The sequence below is a fragment of the Amia ocellicauda genome, chromosome 16 (assembly GCF_036373705.1).
Source record: "Amia ocellicauda isolate fAmiCal2 chromosome 16, fAmiCal2.hap1, whole genome shotgun sequence".
In the NCBI taxonomy this organism is placed as follows: domain Eukaryota; kingdom Metazoa; phylum Chordata; class Actinopteri; order Amiiformes; family Amiidae; genus Amia; species Amia ocellicauda.
Window position 1 is genome coordinate 19,275,452 of NC_089865.1, and position 24,582 is coordinate 19,300,033.

At 41.1% G+C, this 24,582-nt stretch overlaps 1 protein-coding gene across 3 annotated transcripts in view; it reads left to right on the forward strand.

Annotated features, from left to right (window-relative positions):
• Positions 1–24,582, forward strand: part of dip2a (disco-interacting protein 2 homolog A) — a 132,503-nt gene that overhangs the window by 60,206 nt on the left and 47,715 nt on the right. For 2 of the 3 annotated variants that reach the window (XM_066687319.1, XM_066687320.1), the window contains exon 2: positions 16,819–16,890. In XM_066687319.1, coding sequence (XP_066543416.1) covers positions 16,819–16,890 — 72 coding nt within the window. Of the gene's footprint in view, positions 1–9,739; positions 10,173–16,818; positions 16,891–24,582 lie in introns of those variants that run through there. The other variant, XM_066687321.1, reaches the window with a different exon arrangement.

A 24,582-nucleotide genomic window follows, 5' to 3' on the forward strand; every position in this document is an offset into this window, starting at 1 on the left:
TTGTAGAGAGCTGTGTGCCTTCCAGATTAGTTTTCATAAAAATAATCTAAGAAACTGCATATAGGCCAGCGTTGTTGAGTTCACCAAAGGCTGTCTCCTCCATGCCGGCTGTGCTATCAGCTCAAATTGCATTTCATGGCTTCCGGTGGCTTAGCCCTGTGCTGTGCCTTTTCTTTTCTTCTTCCTCCTCCTGCCTTATCCTATTGCCAGTGCGTGCTGTCTGCTGCAAAGTTACAGCTTTTCATTCAGGTGGATTTGTGAATGGACTGCAGCAATGAGGGGAAGAAAGGCAGGCGGAGAGGCGTGGTGCCGGGGGAGCTGCACGGGGCAACGGCTCCCTCTGCTGGAGGCCTCCATGACCACATCCTTGTTGTAGTGCCTGGAGCCGTCAGCGATTCCAGACAACTTTCTGAGCGTTTCCTCAGTATTGAATATACAGTACATATACAAACCCGTTTACAACAAATACCCATGTACCTAAACAAACTTTCAGCTTACTAATGAGTAAAGGCAGACTGGAAAAAGCTTCCGGAACAAGAACATCTGTCTGTGCTCTTAAGAGTGATGAGACGCATTGAAAATCTTCCTAATTAACTAGATCTTTTTATAATCTTGTAATTTTTTCCCCCTCTCTCTCATTATCGCCCAGAGTTGTAAGCAAATTTTTACTAATGGGATTTAAAATGTTACCCATGAATAAACCATGAGTCCTTTAACAGCTTCAGCTGACTGGATCCCACTGGAGGGATATCATGTACAGCAAACACATCAAACACACTGCTGGGGATGTACTGTCGAAGCAAGCAGGTATTGCGCCGGTAGAGCTTTGCGTCTCTCGCCGGAAACAAAGACAGCTGTGTACTCTCTCTGTGACTGTGGTGATTATCATAAACAACTAACAACAACACAAACACACAGTGCAGATTGGTCTTTTGAATTCGCCGTCATGGCAAGTGCTGAAAAAAGGTGTAGGTATTAGTGTATGTGGTTGCAGTGCATGAATACTTTGTGTGCTGGATTTGTTTTTGTTTTTGAAGTATTTAATATGATCTTGTTTGAATTTTAAAGCCAGTGCCCAGTGCCCTCTTGTGATTTAGCTCTGTTGTACAAAAAGCAAAGTGTTTAAAGCACATTCATGTTTTTATTCCTGTGTTTAGTTTTCTGAACTCTTACCTGCATTATAGATGGCCCTGCTTGTGGAAATCATTTCGTAGCCTGTGTAAGTTTGTGATACTAGCCATGTGATGGGGAGCAGTTTGTGGAGCCAGGCAGCAAGCAGACATTTAAGCTTTTAATCCATTAAATTCAGAAGCCTGCTTGTCTTGTTAGCAGTTTGTTCCAGTGACCGTGTCTGACCCACTAGGAACCAGCACTTGCTCTTAGGTGTTGCATTTAAAAAAGGATGCGTTAAAGAGCTATGAACTAAAGTTGTGTAGCGAGAAACATAAAGCCTTGGACTTGGCCTGAAGATTCCCTGTTTCCATTGTGATCGACAACGCCAAGAAATGTGAGTTTTTAAACATTTTTAATGGCAGGATTTGTGTTTTGGAGTGAGGAATGATATCAAGCTGAATTTAGGGTGTCATCTATTAAGGGTTTGTTTTTCTTGGATGTCCACAGGATGCACATTTAAGTAACCCAGGCCCTTGCATTGCCACTCTGAATTAGAGCGCTCATTTACTGGGCAAACGGAAACAGATAGATGATTATTATCAGTGACATTTGTGACTCCCTTTTATTAAGTAAAGCAACTATGTAATTTAATATTTTTGCATTCACTTTGAAAGATAAAAACTTTTTGCTTTTTGTCTTGATCATCTTGAAATTCGGTGCTTTTATTGCATTTATGTGGTTAGCTGGAACAACTTAATATATGCATTTTCCTCTGATCTTATTTTCTAAGCTTTTGACATGTGTTGGGAGAATGGCTCAGTATGAGCTCAAATCGCGGTTCATCTGAAAAATTTAATTATTCGTCAGTTGTCCACAAAAGCTTTACATGGAGTTCAGAATTTGGAGGTTTTCACCTAGTATTGCAAACAGAGATGCTAGCAGACAGCAGACTGTACACTCACAGCTACGGCTCCTCCAAATTTTATGACCCTCAACTTCTGAACAAATGCAAAAGTTATTGTGCATCGCAAACAATGTGCCGACTAAAATATGAATGTCTATTTTTCGCTGAAACAAAACTACTTGCTGTGCTTTCTGGAATAAAACCATGATGAAAAAACAATGTGACACAGCACCTGTAAAATGCTGTTTAAACGAGTGAGAAAATCATCCATGGTGTATGGCTTGCCTTAAAAAGCAGTGTTTCATTTTGAAAGGGTTTTGAGACACTGGCTCAACATACTGTACACGTTACAATATTAGCTCTCGATGATTGTGCAAATCAAGCATGAAGATAAAGCCATTTACTTTACACAAAACTAGTGCATAATGTCTGTAAATTATTGAGCACAATCTGTGTGTTAGAGATGCATAATGCATGTGCGCCGATGCAGTCGCAGGAGCTGTAAGGAGATGCCAGCAAAAGACATGTTTCCTATTGTATGTTTAAACTAAACTGCTGAAATTTTGCTCTACAGTTATTAGACTAAAGAGTTCTGCTCAGGGTCGGGGGGTTTTCTGGATTCTCCTACCACCATGTAGTGGTCAGACCAGGTTATTTAAATTAATCTTGTGGAGAGGAATATGTTCTGTCACAATATCTAAATGTAAGTTTAATATTAGCGTCCGAACCACAGATATAAAAGTTGTCCATTTAGAATTATTCTCCAAAAAAGACAAGTTATTGATCGAACTGCTCATTTCATTGATCTAACACAGACTGTTTTAACTAGCCGTGACTACTCAAGTGTAAACATCTTGGTTAGTTATCCTGAGGGTGACCATATGTTCCCATTGTCACCAGGACACTTTAAGTCAGCAGGGGATTTTAAGATTGACCTCAAACTGAAAGCAATGGACATGCAATGGCTTTTACGCCTTTAACGAGAAGAATATTGCCGCTTAATTACAGTTCATAGCAAAAAGGTAATACTGAGCAGCTTGACTATTCCTGCTGCAGTTAAAACCAAGGTAACACCTGATAGTCTTGGAAGAAAACATTTACATCACCTTTTGTATATGATGTATTTTTATTAAACCAAAGATCAATTTCATTTCCCTGCAAACAAGAAATAAATATGAATACATGCAAGCTGTGCACTAAGCTTTCATTTGTTGTTACGATTGCTGTACAGGAAAATTGAGTAACAATACTCCATTCAGCCGGGCGATAATGCTGCATTTACACGATATGTTCCTGTTTAAAGGCAGTTTAAAATCCTGTCTTGTCTCAAAAGTGTGGGAACCTAATTAGTCTGCTGATGTGAGATGCTGTCCCTGTTGTTACCGTTGCTGTACACTTTGGTTTGTTTTCCGTGGTTCACTTGTGTGCCTTTTAAATGAGACGTAGATAATAAATGTTTAATTTAGAAAGTAGTTCATAATTATTGTGACATGTTTATGAATAATTAGTGATGCTAACAACATATCTATCTCTATATCTCTCTATCAAAAACATATTTGAGCTGTTGCTACTTTGAATGTAACATGAAGCTTGAAATGGCCGGGGGAGATTGTATTAAAAGGAGGAAAAATGCAGCTGTGAGGAAACTGTGGTTCAGGGCCTCAATGGCTTCATTTGCATGCTCTTTTAACCAGAGAGAAACAACTCCTTACCCCGACCCGTATGTGAGATCTTAGGCATTAACTGGTGAAGTCAGACAGTGCAAGAGAATGTCTTCGTCATAGTCGAGGACAGCAGCGCTTTTTAGCTCTCAGGCTTTGGCTTTTGAAATGCCAGTGGGACGTTGCTCACCTCGTGTGAACTGCTAAAGCACTAGAAAAAAATGAATCAAATTTACTGAAGTGAGTTTTAGGATGGAGCCAATAACCGTGCAAAGCTGTCGGGTCGAAAAAGGCAGCTTAATCTGCTCCCTGTTTGAGTCCCCCATCTCTCGTAATAAGTGAAGCGCTGGAGGAGGAAGGCTGTCCGTGTGAGGCCGAAAGCGTGGTCTCTTATCAGAGCCCTGACAGATGGCTGGGAAACTGGGAGCCTGGTGGCCATCACGCTGACAGATCCCCGAGATCAGCCTGTCGCTGATAGTGCCGCTCTGGAGACGTCGGTTCTATCAAGTTGCTCTCTGCCGCTGGCTGCTGATGTTCTCCTCACATGGTGCTTTCCACCAGACATCTTGGATTTGTTTTGTGAATCTGCCACTTGGCCTTTTCCGTACTGGAACCAGCCGTCGGAGATTAATCCCCCTCTCCTGTCAAAATCGAACGTACTGGTTCACGAATTAAGTAGGGAGGGAGGAAAGGCTGCCGTGGTATTGCTCATTAGCTCAGCTTTGTGTGCGTTAATATCTAGGAAGTACATATGTTGTGTCAGCCAGCACGCTTTGCTGTCACATGTCTCCGTGTACTCGGGCAATAGTTGCCAACAGCAGCAGGAACAGAAGATAGGTTCGGGTTATAAGCAGCTCCCCTAATTGGACTACTATGGAATATGACTGGATTTATTATTTATTCTTGAAATCCGCAGCCGGGCAGTATAGTTATGTCATGCGCACTGTAACGCCAAGAAATGCTGCCCTCATTTATCTTAATTAAAATAAAGACCGGAGAAAATTCTGTTATTTATATGTTAATGTGCAAGAAAAGAAAGGGCTGAAAAAAAGGAAGAACAGACATCGGAAAAAGATTAGATGGTCTTTTCTTTTGGCAGTCATAGGCTTAGCGAAAGAATTGTACTAAATTAGAAGAATCATTGCTCTGAAAACTGAACCCAGAGACACTTGTCCACTGTTAAACATCTCAGTGCAAGAAGCCTCGTGATAAAGTGATAGTCCCTCTTGCCCCGCTTGCCCATTTAATTCCTTTCATTCGTCCATCCTGTGCCTGACTACTGCACAAATGAATAGCTGTCTGCTCGTCTATAAATTATTTTGTTAACCAGGCGTTGGTTAAAACCAAAAAAAAAGCAAAAACCTATGCCCCCCCACCTCCAAGTGTACTCCAGTTTGCTGTAATAAAGAGAAACAGGGAAAAGCCATTGTTTAATTGACAAACCCCACTTCACTTGAGTAGGCATACATCCTCTCTTCCCGTTTTAACATACATTCACAGTGTCAGGTTTTAAGCCTGGGAGCCAATTACTAGCTGGACTGGGATATTCTTTTGTCCAGCTCTGTGATGACTTGGACAGACAACTGTAAAGGATTATGTTTAGCTTGTATTTTATTTGATCTATAGATTTCCACAGGTTGCTTTCTTGAAATACAGGCTCTGAATGAAATTGTATAATTTGTATTTGAGCTTTTTGATCTAAGGCACGTGTAAGGGAAGGAGACAGGATGTTGTTTAGTTTTTGTTATTTTTTTGCATTTTATTTTTTCAGAAAATGTGGATTAGTGTCTGCAAGTGCTTTACTTTCTCCTCAGTCTTTCAGTGCCCGTGTTCTGCACACTGCAACAGTATCATTTGTGTTTATTATCATATTTGTAATAATTAGATGCTCTGTGCTGGGTTTGAGCATCACTGTCTTTGTCTCCACTGGCTGCTCTCTGCCCCTGCCGTCTCCTCTGAACCCCTGTCGCCTGCCGCACAGCAGGGTGCTAGATAGAGATGAAGACCCATTGTATTATATATGCAGGAGTTCAATAAACAGAGGCAGTGTCACCAAAGTACGACCCGTGTGCCAAGCTTCAGTTTTGAGACACGGTAGGGATCTGTCGGTTTTTGTGTGTTTGTCTCTCCTTTTACACAAGTAATAAGGTGTCATTTTCTTGGCTCATCCCAAAAAGATCATTAATGACAGGAGGCTTTATTTAAACACAGCGTAGAGAACTGAGAGGTGGCAATATAGCTGATAGTAGTGGGTTTTAGTAGAGATGACACAAGTCGCATTCATGTATCCCAGAAGCTGTGTATGGAAACAGGTAAACTTATCCCCCCCAGACCCCCCCCCGCTCTGTGGTTACTTAACAGCTGCACGTGCTGGCAAGTCATTAATATCAGTTAAATCTATCAACAATTTAGCTGGTAATTGTGATGGAAATTAATTGATCGTCTATGTGTAGAATTGTAGTTGACCATGACCATGAATGCTTGGTAGCAATGTTAAATGCACGGCACTTACTACTTGGGTTACATAATACATATGTTTATTCATTGCTGTGCTGTTTTATTGTATTACACACAGTGAACATTTACAGGTTTTTAAAAATGTACTGCCTTGAAAAGGAGATAATATCAATGTTATTATTATTACCACTGGGGGAAAAAAATACAGGCAAAAAAACTGACACAAACCGATTGACAAAATCTCTACCAGGCAGTTTGTCTTTGTGCACCATGCGGGGCCAGGTGCAGACAGTCACGGAGAAGATGAATATTTATATTGTGGATGTGGAAGTACTGTGGGCAAATTGGGGATGCTCATTTTAACACAGCAAGGCTCTGTATACCTCTGTGTGCGCTTCTGGGACAAAGCTGTGACCTACAATCATCTGAAATCGCCCCCATTTCAGCCGAGTTGTCAATGGCTACGAGCCCACCACCTCCACCGATCTCCTGCTTACAAGAAGCTGCCACTGAATGGTTAACTGGGATTGAGCTGGCTGGTTTTAAACCACAGAGAGGAAACTGTGCCATTGTTGGATGGCACCATGCCCTGATCGAGCCCTTGGCCATTGTCTTTTTTTATTTTATTTTAATGTCTTCAGCTTTCTTTTCAGACTCACAGAATTGGGGAGAAGTGAAAAACAAACAAAGTGTATTTGTGCTTTTTGTTAAAATCTAGATCTGATGACTGCCTTAAGACAAAACGGGTACATTGGATGGCATTTTTGAGTCTTGTGATATCAGCACCACTGGCTTTTACACTCAGGAGGCACTTCAGAGCAATTTGCATATATATGGTTTGGGGTAGTAGTTTGCTGAATGTCTATAATTAAAAGCGTTACATTGCGAGATTGGATCCTTTGATGGATGATCGCTTCTCACACACACACCCAGACAGTTTGGGGCACATTGTGTGTAGGGCAGCAGTGGAGGAAGTCATTACATTTTAATTCCTCCTGCCAGTCTCCAGTATCTATCTCTGCAGGAGATGTTTGTCTGATGTCTGTGCTTCTGGGCATGCCTGTCACTGGGCCTGTCACAAGCATCTGCCTCACTGCCGTCTGAAATTCTTCCACCCCGCCTCTACGCTGCCGGCTTTTTCACCCGCAGGATTATGATTTTGAAAATGTATCACTCTCTCCCCAATTAAGCTGTTTTACCTTTAAGAAGATTAAAAAAAAAAAACACCCAGATTATGTGGATAAATGTGTGTTTTGTATTTATTTTTTAATTTAGTTTTACCAGAATATCACCACTTTATAATAATTGTTAGTATGAGGAATGTAGCGGAAATCTCTTGTTAAGTATTGTGATTAGTTGTGATCCTTCTTGAAACTGATATTTTGCATGGTTTAGCGACTGTGAACAAACATTCCTGGACCGCACCACCATTGCGTTGTCCTCCTGCACTTGTGGCAGTGTGAGGACAACATCGCTTTCGCTCTTAATATAAGTGCAATACAGCCTTCTTTTGTGTGTGATACCAATCACTGATCCCCCTCATTGTGAATCACTAATGTGGCTCAATTGATGAGCTGCTATTCATTGCAAATGCTGACAACCCCCCCCCCCCCCCCCCACCCCCCAACAGCACCCTGCAGTCTCTCGAACTGTGATAAGCTGTAAGCCAAAACAAACAGGAGTCTGGTGATTAAACCTGACAATGGCTCTTTTTGGCCACCTGTCTCTTAGTTCACTAGGTACACGGGCAGTACTTTAAGCGTGCTGTTATGACTGTTATGGACAGGGTGTTTGGGAAAACAACACGAAAAGATAAGTGCTTTGAAAACAGATTAGTTCAAAACCCAAAGGCCTGAGTTTTGTGGTTAGTTTAATATGCATTTGTTGGATATGTTTAAAAAGAAAAAAATAATCATTAGTTTTGTGTAATTAAAACAATTCCACTTGAGAACCAGTCCAATGTATTTACTGCAAGATTTTAATTTATATTTGTTCTTAATGTTATTTCTTCGTGTTATTCTACCACTATTTAAAACCTTTTTTAGTTTCTCCTTAGTTGTCTTCTCATTGAAGTTACAGTTATAGTTTCTCATGATGGGAAATGGGAGCTAGTGAACTCTTTATTACCTCTGCTTGCGTGTTTGGTTTCAGACAAGTAGGTTAGCCTCTCACTCAGCCAGTTAAAGCTGATTAGGCACAGTCTCGGTGTAAGGCTGGTGGGGGGGGTGGGGAGGGAGACTCCCAGGTTTTCAGAATTAATGTAGCACCTTCTTCGCCCTGTTTCAGATGGGGGGCCGAACTACTGTAATGTTGCCCGTCAGCAGCACGTCTGTATTCAAGTAAGAGTGAGTGCTTAGACACGGCAACACACTGAGATGGAGAAGGGTTGGAAACGTTTTCTTAACTCGTGCTTGGAATATGATCGAGGCTTTACTGTAGGGTTTATCTTGGGACGTACAAGTTCAAGAAGTAAATCTGTCTGCTGAAGTGTTCCATAAAATAATCTACCAACTGGCATTAGTGTTGCTAGGGTAGTGTAGCCCTTATAACACCTCTTCAGTATCCGCAAGCTTCCGGCTGTTGACAATTTAATGTCCAATAAAAGGAACGCTGGTATTTCCATCCTATATCATAATTTTTCCCTTCTTATTTATGTTACACTTAATTATGCATGTGCTGTATTGCATCCTATCTCAGGGCTTCAATCCAGTACAGAATTTGGCGGCACCTGCGATACTAAGCTTTGCATTGATAGATGGATCTTAAACCGTCAATGAAATCCAGAATTACCCCACTCAGACCTGTTGACTGACAACTCCAAGCATTAAAAGCAGGCAGATGAAAGGAGAAAGAATAGAAATTGAAATAGAGACTAGAAATGGAGGGCTGTGTGCTCAACCTGAGGATGCTGTTTGCCTCAATTAAACTAAAAACAAACACTGTCTGTCAAACACTGTCTGCAAAGGTCATTGTGTTTCCTTTCGGCTCTACATGAAGAAGAGCATTGAACTGAAGATGTTCTGAAAGGTGCAAATTTGTGTGTGTGTGTGCGTGTGGCCCTGCTATATAATGCATGCCAATTTGTGGTGTTTACTGAGGTATTTGTGTTCTTAAAAAGTTCTTTGTCCTCACACTGCATCTCCCACATACAGTTATATGATTAGTTTGTAGTACTTATACAAGCTCAGCACTGAGGAATGCGATTGTATATGTGTAATGCATGTGAATGTAGTGTAATGATTACTGCGAGTGTATGAAAGCAGGTGTCTGTGTACAGGGTGTAAATATTGTGTCTGTGGGTGTGTTATCTAGGCTTGTGTGTTGGCTGAGTCTCAGTGTTGTATGTGTGTGTGTGTGTGTGTGAGTGAGAAAGAGAGAGAGGTTGTGCGCTGGTGTGGGGGTAGGGTCTCTGACAGCATCATCTCAGCGTGGCTTTTGTGTGAGGAGCTGGGTGGAGAGGAGGGAGAGAGGAAGGGAGGGAGGGAGATACGGGGGGGAGGTACAGGGGGGAGGCAGGGATTGTGTGCCAGAGAAGAGGTTTGTGCGCTTTTCATGAAAGGGAACAAAGAAATCTCCCAAGCCCCATTGCTGACTTTTAATTCACTACACCCATAAGCAGGGAGGGAGCTTGCTACTACAGCTCCTGTTTTTCAGTTTGCACCTCTCCCTCCATTCCTGTTCTTTTTCTTTTCTTTTCTATTTACTAAACAACTACTTCTCTGGCGAAAGTGGATTACAGTGTGTCAGCTGAAGAGTTTCCAAGCACGAGAAAAACGTAACCTTGATATTTTCTATTTCGTGCTGAGGACTAATGGATTGATTTGTGTGTATTGATCCTGATCAGGGTGACTTTGACCACAAAGTGGCCTTGAGCAGGCTTTTGTGAAGGGGCTGTGGGCTGTGTCTGGTCTGCTTAAGTCCACTCCTGATCTGGGCAATTACACCTAGGAGTAAGACTTCATCTGGATTAGCGGCTGCTCTGTAAGGCTCTTTGTGGACTCTCGAAAGAGCGGCTCCAGAAACTGGGAGATGTCAAGGTACTGTAGTGGAAACCCTTTGCCTCGACTTGTCTATTCGTCTCTGCAGGAATGCCCTCAAGCAGACTGCGTTAAGATAATTAGACTGTGGGTAACTGTAAGTGTCAACCCTGATGCACTGACATGCACGTGAAAAGTAGGGTGTTACCGAAAACATAAATAAATACAGTTAGTATCTCTTCATTTTGCAATAGTTCGGTGACTGTGTGCCAATTTGCATTTGATGTGTAGTACTTGTATACTGTGTTTCACAGGGGAAAGGAATCAACGCCTAAAATTTAAATAAAGATTCAAAGTCTTTAAGTTTACATGCCAAGGAATTTATTTTGATTTCTGTTAAAGAAATTTTAAAACATCAAGTTTAGCTTTGTTCAGTACTATTTAAACAGATGATCTCTGCAGTGGTGGACATGATATCATTTAAGCATGTGATTCTGTCATGTTGGCTTTGTCATTATGTGTTTACTGTATTTTATAGTCCAAAGCAGAAATTAATTATTGTGGAGACCATCCATACAGGGAATAACACACTCACATGTGGCCAATACTCCTTGTACAGTAGTTTCAGTTGCACACTAAAACATGTTATTGAGATGTATTGCATGGACAAATGGTAGTTTTCTGCTCTTTCTTAGCACTGAAATTATGCAACGCAACTAAATTTCATGTATGAAGATCTTTTTTTTAATTTCTTTTGTGATTCTATTAAAGACATCCTCATTAGAGAGCTGAAACACAATCCACCAGCATTGTCCTCTGCCTTCCCAAAGTGTAAAGTTAAAGATGTTCTAATGAGGTGTGTACCATTCAGTGGGGGGGGGGGGGGGGTTGAAGTTGATTAATGTCTGAGAGGCAGGAGCGTATAACTGGAAACTGCTGGCAGCGCAATCGAGATCCACCGTCTCCTGCTTGGGAGATCAAATACGCAACTGTGATTCAATTCACAGCACACCGGCGAATTCCAAATTAGAGTGATTACATACCAAATTGAATTATGGTAATTTTTTTTTTTTTATCATTGGTATTACGAATTTCAAGTAATTGTAGTATCTTTCTCTTAGAGGTAATTCAATTTGTCTTAATCTGTATAAACAAAGTAAAGCAGACTTCTGTCAATAGTAACGTTACAGTTGCAGCAAATTCTGACTAAACTGATAGGTTTTTGCTTTAACAGTATCATAGAAGGAGAACATCAAACGATTAAAACCCCATTGCAAACCATTTTAGTAGTAGTGGTATTTTATTATTTTAGGGTATTGAGAATGTGTCTCTAGAGCAGGGTGCAAATTAGCTCAAGTGAATGGCCATCCACTACAAAGGAAACTGTAATGAATGCTTGTGGAATGTAGTCAGAATGGATGTGTGAATGCATCCTTTTTGCAGTCCTCCAAAATGCCAGAGATCTCGCAAGGACTGTATTCAGTCCAATCAAAGAGGACCAGAAGTGGATGAGGATATACTGACCACATTGGGTTCAAAACTGGAGCTCCAGGGCCGTAGCTGCATTGTGTGTAAAGTACAAATCGCAGTGATGTGCCGCGAACTGAGAATGTGTCCCACATCTTGATCACTCTACATAGCATTTCCGCCATCGTAACATATCTTTCCAGGTGCATCAGGATGATAAATATCCAATAGAAAAAAAGCCAATACCTCTTGAATTGAGACAGCTGTACCGTACCATGCAAAATAAAAGCCTACCATTTCTTGACAGCTGCTTCTGTATGTGTGGCATGAGCTCAAGGACTTAATACAATGATGAAGTGTCTGGTTATGTGATGACAAGCTGGGCCTAAGCACCGGTAAACTCAGTGACTCTGCATGACTCCGGAGGGGTATTCAAATGATTGGGTCCCAGAAGCCCCAATGTGCTGGAGGTGGCCGAGCGAAACCCCGGGCTGAGTGCCAGGGGCTGATCCCCATCTTTCCAGGAGTCTCCTCTGCCTGGGCTGATTTTCTCATCTCCGAGTTAGCATCTGGACTCTTTTTATTATTGTCATATAAAATACTTATACCAATAAAATAGTATTTAACAGATATCTGCGCACTGGAGGTGTGTCTGAAAAAACGAACAGACAAGCAAACCAAAAAATTAAGACACAGAATTGTGCTGTTTACCCCTCAGGTAAAGTGACAAATACAGGTTCAGATGTGTTCCTAAACAGGCAGTTTGTGTGAGTGTGTTTGCGATTTACCAAGATTTCCTAAGAAATAAATCCAGGTCATAGCAGCTGTCTGGAAAGGGAGTAAAAGGAACGATTTATAATTCTGAGAAATTCTTACGGAAATAGACTTGTATTGTCATCAGACAATGTTTAGGAGAAGGAATATTGTTTATTCAGAAAGAAATCGGGCTTCAGTCATTTTGATTATGGTTATTTAAGTGGTAAAAGGTCAGGCTCTCACTCATTTGTCAATTATAGTCATTCTCAATAACACTGATGTCTCCGCCATAAAGGCAGCAGATTGCAAACACAAAGTCAGGCGGAAACAGTCAATCACATGGTAGATTTCGACAAAACAGGTTTGATTAGCACATCCTAAGATCAGCACAGTGCTGTATAGCTAAATATCTTTCGACTACAAATTCGGGAGCTGAAATACAAATAAACGCACATTTCTGAGCACTTGTCATAATGAACACCATGGTATGTGGTTGGTCTTGCAGCTTCAACTTGATTCATTCGTCCAGGAAAGTGGATTTAGAGAGCACAGAAAAATAAATGTCTTGTCGGAAATTGAACCAAGTCAAGTAATTCATAATCCCCTTTGTTGGCCGATGGAATACTTCCACGATGTGTTGTATTCTTGCCCATAAGACTGGCATAATGTCACATGGGTATAATCACATACACTGACGCTTTGTCTTGCCTTCTTCTGAAACAAAATAAGCCTTTGAGCAATAAAGAGACGACTCCATACAGTACAATGGAGGCCACAGTGGCCAGTATTACTGACTCACTAGAACTTGTTTTGTGGACAAACCTGCCCGACTCTGGTCCGTTTTTAGTGACTTAACTGTGTGGAAAGAACAGTTGTTCAACAGCAGAAATACCACTGAATTCCTTGAGTCTTGAACTTCACTCCCAGTTTGGTCCTCTGTGCCATTTTAATGCTAAGGGTGGATTCTCACACCCAGACTCAAATGCTGATTGAACAGTTTATTCACCAGTCCACAACAGCCCAAGCCCAGTCCTACTACCAGGACTGTGTAATCCTTCATTGGGCTATAACTAGGGAAATATGTTTCAACCTGTCTTTGCAGCTCAGCTTTTAGGGTTGTCAGTCAGGACTGGGTGCTTTCTAAAGCCTCAATGTCCCTTTTGTTTCTGTGAGAATGAACTTCAACACAGCGTTCAGTCGCAGGGCTCAGCGGGGCTTTGGATAACTTGAGAACAACATCCTTTCATTTGTCCTTTCGACTCTGGATGCTGTACACACAACAAAAGGGATCTTCTGCCCCTTTGTCCTTCTGCCTCTGGGCCCTGAATACGTAATATTTGCCCTACTGCTCTGGCTTCCACTTTCCCCGGCATAATCCTACTGCGAGATGGATCCCCTTGATTGGGTATTGATTAAATCACTGCAGTCAGGCCTCTCTTCGGTTTGAAAGACCACCTTCTTTTGCAGACTAGTGAACTTTAAACCCCTGTCCCCCAATTTTTTTTTTTTGTAACAGGAAATTAAGTTAAACTTGTCACAACCTCCCTATCCATACATTCTGGTGAGTCCCATACAGATTTAATTAGCGAACATGACACAGAACACTTAATGTGAAACCACGACCCCAGCTCTGAACTGTCTCTGTGTGCCGTCTCCACCTGATGCCTTCGTTATATTGTTCTGGACTATTTCTTCTCGTTTTCTGTTTTGTCGCCTGTAAAACTGGCACAAATGTGACTCTCCAATCCCAGGTTTGTCTTTCACCTGTACTGTTGTGTTATGGGACTGCAGGGTGTTGGGAGGTTTTCAAGAAAGCAGATTCTCTGGAAGAGACGGAAGCCCTCGTGCTAATTGGTCTCCTAATACCCCACAGACTTCACTAGTGGAAGTCACTATACAAAGAATGAAGAAGAGCTTTTAGTGAACTTTATATGACCTTTCACCTTCATCTTCCCACTCCCTATCTTAGAATTAGGTTCTGACAGAAAGAGATAAGCTTGGGGGGAGGTCTTTAAGCCATTTCGATCTGGATTTTGCTCTCACTGATAGTCCACATTGTCCACTTGGGGGTTTAGCCATTATAGACAGCCTATTAATCAACAGACAACTGAACAAAACCAAGAGCGTTGAGTCTTAGTATAATGTAAACGGTCCTCTCAGGACCTCACCGTGGCAACAGTTTAGGTAGAGAGGCATTCAGTGGAGCGTGGTCGTGATTCCCACCAAACTGGATGTGGATGAGAAGGAATGGGCCGCTATGCAGGGGTCTAGCCACTGAAAACATATTCGAATTATAGGAATCAAAAAGAGGATTTTGAGCTACATCCTCTCTGATAAAGACAAATGTGGAAAATGTGTATTCCATGTCTCCCACCCCACTGTGAAAGTCAGTTGAATTTGACATGGCCATACGAACCGCTGATGTGATTTGTGTGCAGCTGTGGGTTGCGTCTGGCTCATTTGAATGCAGTGGTAGATTTAATTACAGTACTTGTCTATAGCTTAAATTAAGCATGTCAGGCACAGAGCTGAGTACTGCCTTTTATGTATTATTAAATAAAACAACCTGAAAAAGCCTTATAAAATTACATGTCCCATAGACTGAATTGTAATTAAGTGTACATTCCAGACACTGAAACAACTTCCTTGTTTTCTGACAACCTACTCAAGCGGCATTTGCCTACAGCATATCTGGAGAGCAAATTACTACAAATCTGCTTCTGTACTTAAACGTTTTTTAATTTCTTACTTTAAATTATTAAATAATTTTAATTAGTATCTGGAAAGCTGTTTCTGTTTAATCTGTTCTCATATGTGTTAGTTGTGTTTTGAACCAGAACTATAATGACATGAATCGTTCATGAGAGTGAACTCACTTGACATTAATTTAACTGAATTATCATAATTGATCAACTTTTATTTCCCCTCTTCTTACTCTTCCTCCTCCTATTCTTCCTCCTCTTCTTCATGCCCTTGTCTTAAGTATTAGATGATAATATGGTACCTTTAAGTGGACCTAAATGTAAATATAAATTAGGTGATTCACTGAGTAGTCAGTTTTTGTCTTTTTTTTTTTTTTTAAGTAGAGCTTTAAGAGCAATATGCAATGAAACTAAATCTCCATCCAAAGGACCATTTGGTGCAGACAAGACATACAGACTGTGCTTTCCCTTCTTGGTTATTTAACTACATCTTTTACATTACTGTCATGTATACGAAAATGTTAGACTAGCAAAAGACCAAAATGCTTGTGATACGCAGAGGCGAAACCCTGAAGCTTGACACAAGACCATTTCAGTCAGAGTAATGTAATCGTCTTGACGTGCGGTTTTGGTGTAGCTGACGCTGTAGTAATATATCAAGCACAACTCTCACGGCAGGTAATTAAAAGCCCCTTCAGTAAACTAATGGCTTGACAATTGAGCATCAGCGGTGTATTTATCTTCCCTGAAGACGGTCTGAGATGGGCAGGAGGAAAGTCTGCAGTAATCACTGTTCACGTGATGCCCACTAATGGCAATGGAGGCCAACCAGCAGGTGCCTCACAGGTCACAAGGGGCCAAATGAGAGTCTGGATTTGCTGTTTCTCTTCTAGACAAGTATCTGGCTGCTGAAGAACAGGTGCTGATGGTTGAGGATGCAGCTGTGGGCTGAGAGGAAGGAGGTGGCATTGAAGGAGACTTGTCTGGAATATGGTGGGGTGATCAAATATCGTAGGTGCTGTAAAGACCGCGATGGGTTCACAATGTGGCTGAGGTCTAGTGTGTGTGCATTCGGGGACATCCCACCACTTCCCACTTTGAGCAAGACGTGGAGCTGGAAGAAGTCAATATGATGGACCCAGCCTACACAATCAGATATCCCTCAATCTCATCTGTCTTGCAGTGCAGACTCTAGCTTGACCAGAGCAGAGGGGCACAGGATACTAATGCTATTTATCTATTTGCCCCACCCCTCCTCAAAAAGAAATACATATTTTTTCTTTGTTGAACCTCACACCTGCATGTGCATGATCATTTAATGGGCTGTACTGAATTGTTGTTGGCAGATTTATTTAAATGCTGTGTTTGAACAAAATGGAAGTGCTTTAAAAACAACAACAAAAGTTAGGTGTAAATGAAATGGGTAGGGAAGGGTTAAACTGAGCTGAGATTTTGAAAGGTCCTGGGGCGCATGGATCTTGGCTGGGTAGGGAGTGTGCTGCGCGGCTGTGACGCTGGGGAAGAGGGAGAGGGGAGACTGGCGCAGGAAGAAGTATGGCTCCGGACAGCGACAGGGCCCCTGTGTTGTCACTGGATGGTCTGATCCCAGGATCATTGTGCTTATTGGTCTGTTGTCACATTGCAGCTCTGTGTGCTGGCTGTCTGGGAGAGCATAGCCTGGCTGTGGAGTGCTGTCAATGCCCCGCTACGGTGCTAGGCTGATACAGGTACTGCCTGTGGCAAGCCAGCATGACCCAGTGCCTTCTCTTCTCTTTTTCTAGGCGATATCACCCAGAAGGGATATGAGAAGAAAAGAGCCAAGCTCCTGGCGCCCTACATCCCACAGATTCAAGGTAAGGCAAAGCTTCATGCATTCTGTCTCTCTAGGCTCTTGCTGTGATGTTTTCTTCTCAGGAACTGTTATTGTGCTTGATGAACATGTATGAGCAGGTGAATGTCCAACGGCCCTGATCCATTGATTGAAATGTGTATGCTTTGGTGAAGAAACCAAATGAAAGAGGATTGTGTTGTTACTTGTGAATGTTTTCTGTCACTTTGTTTCATGAATGCCTTTGTTTTTGTTCTAGCTCTTGGATCTCTGTTTGAAAAGAGCAGGTTTTTATATTTACAGTAAAAAGTTGGATTTGAATGGATAAAATAGTCTTATTTAGTCTTTTCATGGTGCATAACACCTTGGTTGAGTTTAGTTTGCATTCTGAACTGTGTGCCACGAGGTTTGGAGCTTTTTGCTGTTGAAGTGAGTCAAAGCGCTGAGCTCTGTTTTTCATGCTTGAATCGGTAGAATGCAAACTAGGTTTTGGTAGGAGGTACTGAGATTGAGATTTTATTTTAGATTTGATTATTATTTTAAGGCAAACAGATCATTTGATTAAGCCACATTTGAAAGTACAATTAGAAATCTTTTTCAAGCTTTAGCCTTTTTTGTTTTGAAATCTTTCTGGTAAATATTTAACATGCAATGTGACGATCTTGCAGTTGCTTGTAAGTCTTTATTATGATGAACTTTTGTTATGACTGCACTTTTGACATCTTGGCGTGTTCAGTGAAAGTGCTTTTAAAAGCTGTTATACCACAAGAGGGAACAAAGTGGAATATATTTCTGTGCTAATTATGGTTTTCACTGAAGTTTGATTATAAATCTTTTCAGCTGTATATGTTCATATGGAAGAACTTTCAGAGAGAACTTGCTGAAAAACATCCACACAAAATAGTCACAGTGCAATTTCAATGGGATAAGGAAGTCCCAATTACCAATTTAAGAAATTACCATTCCTTTTTATATTTGGGATATTTTATATTTGGATATTTTCTACTGTTCTCTGTTAACTTTAGTGAAGGAAACCCCTTTACTTTTAGATATGTGCCAAATGCAGTACTTTTGACTTTTCTCCAAGAGCGCTCTGTGCGCCAGACTCGAAATCTCCAGATTCCTCTGGGTGCCGCCGATACTGCAGACCTTTTATGTTTTTTTACCCTTCATGGCCAGGCATTTATTGTTTGTTTTGTTTTGTACTTTTCCAATTCCACATCACCAGTTATATTTCCCCTTTCATAACCCCCCTGATCTGGAATAGTCAACTGTAATTGAAGCCACCAGATTTCTTTTGTACTGTGATCCTGGAACAAAAACTGTATTACTTTGATGCCGGGGGGAGCATAGACACAGCTATGATCATGTCAGTCCCCAACAGCCCCTCTAAACTGGGGTTCCCAGCCCCACGTATCCTGTCCCACCCACAGAAAAGCTCCCTGGGAGTCCCCTGTTACAGCCGGTAAAGAGCGTATCCTGGATTCAAAAACACAACCTCTTGGCAATAGGATTAATGCTTCACTCTGAGTGGCAGCTTGTACTGTCTGAGCCCCCCTGGAGTCTTCTAATGGAAATAGCTTTTCCAATGGACTAAATACTACATTTAAGGCTAGTGGCTGTGTTTTATTGAAACAAAAATCTACCACAATACTGTCATGAAAAAATAATCAGTATTAGTGTAGAAGTCACTCATCATATAGTTTAATTAGCCTTTTAATTTTGTAACAATCAGGGTGGCATATTAAAAGTTCTAGTATTGCTCTGATTTAACGTTAATTAGACCATAGAATATTATGCTTATATTGGAGTGTCTTGGTTCACTTAATTTAGTAGGAGGCACCTTAGAATTACCAAGAAATTGAAATTGAAACAGAGATTGAAATATTGAGATGACGCAAATGATGTTGTTTCCCACAAATTGAACAATGTAAGATGGTTACAGGATCAGGCCAGTGCTACTGATGTAGCTAGGAGCAATGCTTCCAGGTATCCTACAGATTATTTTCTCAACTTCTAAGATAAGTGTGACTCACCGTCTCCCTGAAATGTCTCAAAGTGAGTCAGTAAGTGGCACGACACATTGCTGCAAAATACTTTCTTCATGATTTTGTGAAAATTTAATTTCCTTTCAGATTGGAAGGTCCTGTTTAGACTAGAAAATATATCAATCAGGTGCATTGTATCCAGAAACGGTTACTTTCCTTGCAGGTTCTGACAGGCTTTCCCACAAAAGGAATCCTACATCAGCTCACAGGGAATATGTAGTCATTCACACAGTGAACATAACATTTCTAACTGACTTTTAAATTATTCTTTACCCACACTATCATTCTGACATACGCGGGGTGCTGGTGTGTGCTGGGTAGATCTGTCATTGTCTGGCAACTTCAAGTGACATCATAGTCTGCTTGTGGCATAGTTTTGGCATCCTCTTGACCACAGCTGGGCAATTCCACTCCTCGAGGGCTGCAGGGGGGTTTCTGGTTTTCTTTCCACCTCAGGACACTTAATTACTTACTTAATTAGTTGAATTTGCTCATTTGAAGTCATCATTTAGTCAAGAATTCACATTGCTTGTTTTTGGGTTTGTTTTTCCCCCCAGGTCAGGTTCTAATTGAAAGCTACCTATATAAACTTAAGGAAAGTGGTCCTCAAGGACTGGTATAGTCCAGCCCTGCTATAGACTGTAGTTTAGGGGAAAATACTGGATTTATTGGAGGTGCTGCTTTGAGAGTTTTTTTTTTTTATTAAGTTAATATGCTTGGCAGAATCTGCAGAGAGAGAACTGGCAGAACGTCAGTGTAGAACTGTGCTGGTGATGCTAAATTCTGAGGATTGACACATCTGTATATTTTACAGTAACTTGAATAAGTTACTGTGTTTGGTTTAAACCTTATAAAAGTCTTTTCTTGTGCTTTTCCTGTTTTAATGCTCCAAGGTGTTACTTATTTCACATTGCATTATGGAAGTGTCAGGGCACTGCAGGAGTGTGGGCAGCATATTACTTTGTAAGCGTTTGTTCTGCCGCTGATTTGCACACTGATTTGTGCCCCTGTCCGCCTCTGGGGAGTTGATTGGTTCTTCTGAGTCTTGCAAATCCCCGTTTCCTATGCAATTTCTCAGTCACTGGGCTGTGTAAATGCTGATGCTATCATGCTTTATAGGTATCGGGGAATAATTTTTGGTTGTGTTTGTTGTTGTTTTTTAACTTGCTCAAGCAGCTCTCTGTAAATGTTTCATGACTGCTGGACTCCAACAATAAAAATAAAAGAGCTCAGTTTCAGTTAACTCCATCGGTTTTGCTAATATTTGTATGCAGAGGTACTGAGAGCATAAACAAATCTGGCAACTTTAATGGCTTTTATAGAGGTCTCGTACTGTATTGCATCTGGCAGGAGTTAAAACTCCTGTTCCCCCCTGAGCTCGTACTGCTGTCGAATTGCACTGTGTTAAATTAAAGCAGTAAATCCTCCGCTCGCCGTGAGTGGACCAGTTTATAACTCTGGACATGTTAATGCAGGTGACTGCTCTCTATTGACAAAGTAAAGCATTAAGCAAATTCAGTCCTCTACAATCATTTAATATGTCTTTATATGGGGAAATGGCAGGAGAGTGTTATAACCCTCAGTGGAGGCTTATCCGCAATTCGAAGACAATCTCCAGATCATTCTTTAACAAGGTTGTTGGCAGTTATATAGCCTAGATTTTACACACCGTCCAAATTGTCTGTTTACTTCTTGTGTCTGGGTGTATCTTCATTACTGGATGAAATAAACAGGGTGGTTATTATTCAAGGTTTCCATTTCTGTTTGTGTGATAGTTGTAAAGCTATTAATAAACCTTTTAAATAAGCATATGAAATAATCAACATGTCAAGTACAGGCATGTGAAGGTGGTGCACACTACAATGCTAAGCTAGTCATGAACAATTGGATCTTAAGTAAGCCTTGAGGCCAAACGAAAGTTCAATGGGAAGTAAGTAGCCCTGCAGTGATAGGTGCTTTTATTTTCTGTGTCTGTTTTCCCTGGCAACTGGGAAATTTGTGCAGTGCCGGCGTGATCTAGCATATTGTGAAGCAGCACTGTTAGAATAACATTGGGGGTGTGTGATGGTGAGGGGGGGTTGCGGCAATGTGGTGTCAGTACTGTACGCTGTGCCCAGCGTGTGGTGAGCAGCCCAGAGTTGCTGACAGAGTGAGTGTATTGATCCCGCTAAGCTGCTGTTGGTGAACCAGCCATTTCTGAGCTGCACTAGAAACCCAGCGATATTGCCTGTAGTGGCTTCAAGCCAGCAGCCCCTCTTTAATGTCTCTTTGAAGACCAGAGGAAAGAATGATTGTGGGAAAAGCCAAGAAACATGAGAATGACAACATAATAGTATATTAACGAAACATCTATCAACCTCTTCTTCTATTTATTTATTTTTTAAATAAAATGCTGAATGACCCTAGAGATAATCTAGTACCTTACTCTCAGTAGCAGCTTCATATGAAAACAACAACTTAATAATAGTGCCAGCCCTTTCACCATATGAATAACTAATCTGCAAAAACTCAGTAGCACTTTCATTGATTAAGAACAAAAACATATATATTTTTAAGTAATCTGTAAAGGAAATAAATCCATATCACACACTCATCAGATGAAATACTGTTAAATTGTGATCAAGGTCTTCTCACTTTACAACCACTTTGGCTGAATCTGTCAGTCCCGACTTGAAGAAATGTATGAAATGTGCTTCTTTATCCTAGACCAAAAAGTAACAAAATTCTCACAGTATTGTAATGTTAATGTTTTGAGAATTTGCAGAGTAAGCATAATTTCTCGGTTTGTTTGTGGAAATACTTGTCCTGATTTCCTCCCTTTAAATTGTCTGAAGCCAACACAGTCATTTAAGGGAAAGAAGTGAAATCGTCATTGAGTAAAATGTCATTCTGATTGTCGTACAAATGGAGGCTTAGTTTCTCAGAGGAAAATGAGAAGGATTATCTTCAGATCTCTTCACCACTGAATCTTGGCATACTATAACGGTCTGTGTGAAGTATGTTTCTCCAAAAACTTTCAGCCAGACATGAACATTTTGTTGTTATCATAAAGCTTCTTCTACAGCTAGGGAGTTGACACAAAACCTTTTCAAATTATACTAGTAGTGTATTGTCTTCTTCAAAGCGTACAAAAACCCATGTGTTTCAACCGTCCCTGATGAAATCACTTAGTTCACATTGTAATTTGAGGTTGACTAATCGTTTATTGGTTTTAGAAATTTTCAAAACATGTTTTTTTAATAGAACTGCTTGTGATTCTATTGATAAAAAAACAGTGTTTGCTGTAAGAGCAGGTACATAAAATAGTGTGAGTCCCTTTTGGGAATGGAGTAGTGGAAGGTTTTTGAAGTTCAGTGTCATCTTGGCAGGTATTTTCTGGAGCCAAAACTACATTAAAATAACCTTGCGATCCCAGAATCATGGCTCCTGTGCGTTCTTGTGCGATTCATACAGTTGGGGCCAGGCTGTGTCCACTGGGCCTCATTTTTGTGTGATTGTTGTTGGCTTGGCATTTGGCTGCTGATTAACAAGCGGGGGAAAGAAAACGGTTTGTGATGAATCAATTATTGTCCACGTTCGGCCCATGAATGTGGCAAAGCTGGCATGGAGCCTGTGAGTGCGCCAGAGCGGGATCGAGAGATGAATGGCTCCTTCATCCCTAGAGGCCGGCTGCACTGTGGGGTGGTTTGAGGCCTGCTCTCCCAGGCCAGGGTGGGGGATCCCATTGCCCCCTCTGTCCTCGTTGGGAGCTGGACTACAAAAGGGCTTCTGCCTCTAGCTCCCCCAGTGTGACGGCCATTCCTCACAACCCAAATTAATCATGACAACACCACCGCCTGCAGGAATCACTCCGATGGCCTTTTCTTTTCTCTCTCTCTCTCTCTCTCTCTCTCTCCTTTGGAATTGTGCAGAGGCCGTTTCTGGGGTGGTTGCTAGGTGAATGATCCAAGGGGGATAAAGGTCCCCATGAGAGTGCGTCTAAATGAGCTCTATTAAGAAAGGGCATTCTCATTAAAGAGGTTTCTTCACTGTCCTTTGTCCTGAGAATCTTAGGAGATACTTTTACTAAATAGCAGTTTCAGGTTGTCTTTTTTTTGGCATTTAAAGAAGTGGTGGGGAAAAAATCCCCCCAAAATTCCTCTCTCTTCAGCATGACTGGGCCTTTAGTTCTGCCTTTTACCTTGGCAGTGTGATTCAGCACTTTCGATGGTGCTTGAAAAAGAGATTTCAGTGTTCAAATGTGTTTCTTCTTGTAAAGATACGTTAATTATTGGCACTGCCACACAAGTGTACAATACCTTTCTTCCAAATAATCGGAGAGCGTATTTGAAGGGGAAAAAACCCTGCTATTTATAAATTTCTCCTAGGCGGACTATTTACGGAAATACCTGCTTTTGTAAACTTAACACGGTGTGAGTTATGTAACCGTGGTGCTCACTCTTGTGTGATAATAGCATTTGTGTTTTTGTGATTCATCTGAAAGACTTATTGCCTACACAAAAATGCCTCTTGGTTCAGGTCAGAAAGGTGCAGTGCCTTGACGATTACCACTAAATTTAGAGAAGAGCCAGTGAGTAACCAGAAAACTCACCAGCCCACCTTTGTCTCAGTTAAATATTAAATAATACACAGCTGGTGCCATAAATATCAGGTTTTGTAGAGGTTCTTCAAGTGATATTACTTGTCTTTTATCATGTCACAGTAATTCTAGTAGGTGTCTTGCCATGGTTCCACAGCCGTCTGTATTTCAATGAGCAGGAAAAGTATAATCTATAAACTCATTATTGTTTTCATATTTTGTGGTTAATATCTTTTAAGTATGATTACATTTAGACTATGAAGTCTGCTGCCTAGATATGCTTTATTTCAAAGCAGTGTTTTGGGATTTCCACTTGAAATCTCATTACCCCCTAACATGCATTTCTGACTAGTGAGATGTTTTTGTTGTTCGTTGATATCAACGCATAATATACATCATATGTATGCTACAAACCAACCCCAACCCCCCACCACACACACACACACACACACACACACACACACACACACACACACACACACACACACACACACATTCACATTCACATTCACTTTTAGGTTTTGAATTGCCATCACTGCAGTATGGCATGTCTCCTCTCAGCATATGAGAATTCATTTGGTGTCCTTTTGCATTTCTAGGCCACCTTGTCATGCCTCCACCTGGGGCTGGGCTTTATGACATCGTGCACATAGTAATGAGTGTTGTGGGAAATCACAAGTCTTGTGTGTTTTCTTATGACATATTGTTATTTACTGTCCGCCCCCGACTATTTTTTCCATTATTTAATTTTTTAAATGGTTTTGTTACTCTAATATTGCTTTTACTGGCTGACTAGAGACTTAGACAGCCTGGTGGACAATCTGGCACCCAAGGAAGCAGACGAGAAGGCTGTTTGGGTTTCCTTACTAGTCTCATATATATATTTTTATGATATTACTGAATTTGTTCTCTCTGTTAGTGGTAATTTCTGACCACAAACTCTCATACCCAGACATTTTAAAGGAATGCCCTCATTTAACCTTGTTTCCACAGAACTGTACCTAAGTATGGGACTTTCTGCTGAAATCATCAGTCTCCACATTTCCTAAGATTTTCAATAGCTGTTAAAAATCTAGAAACAATGCAAGCA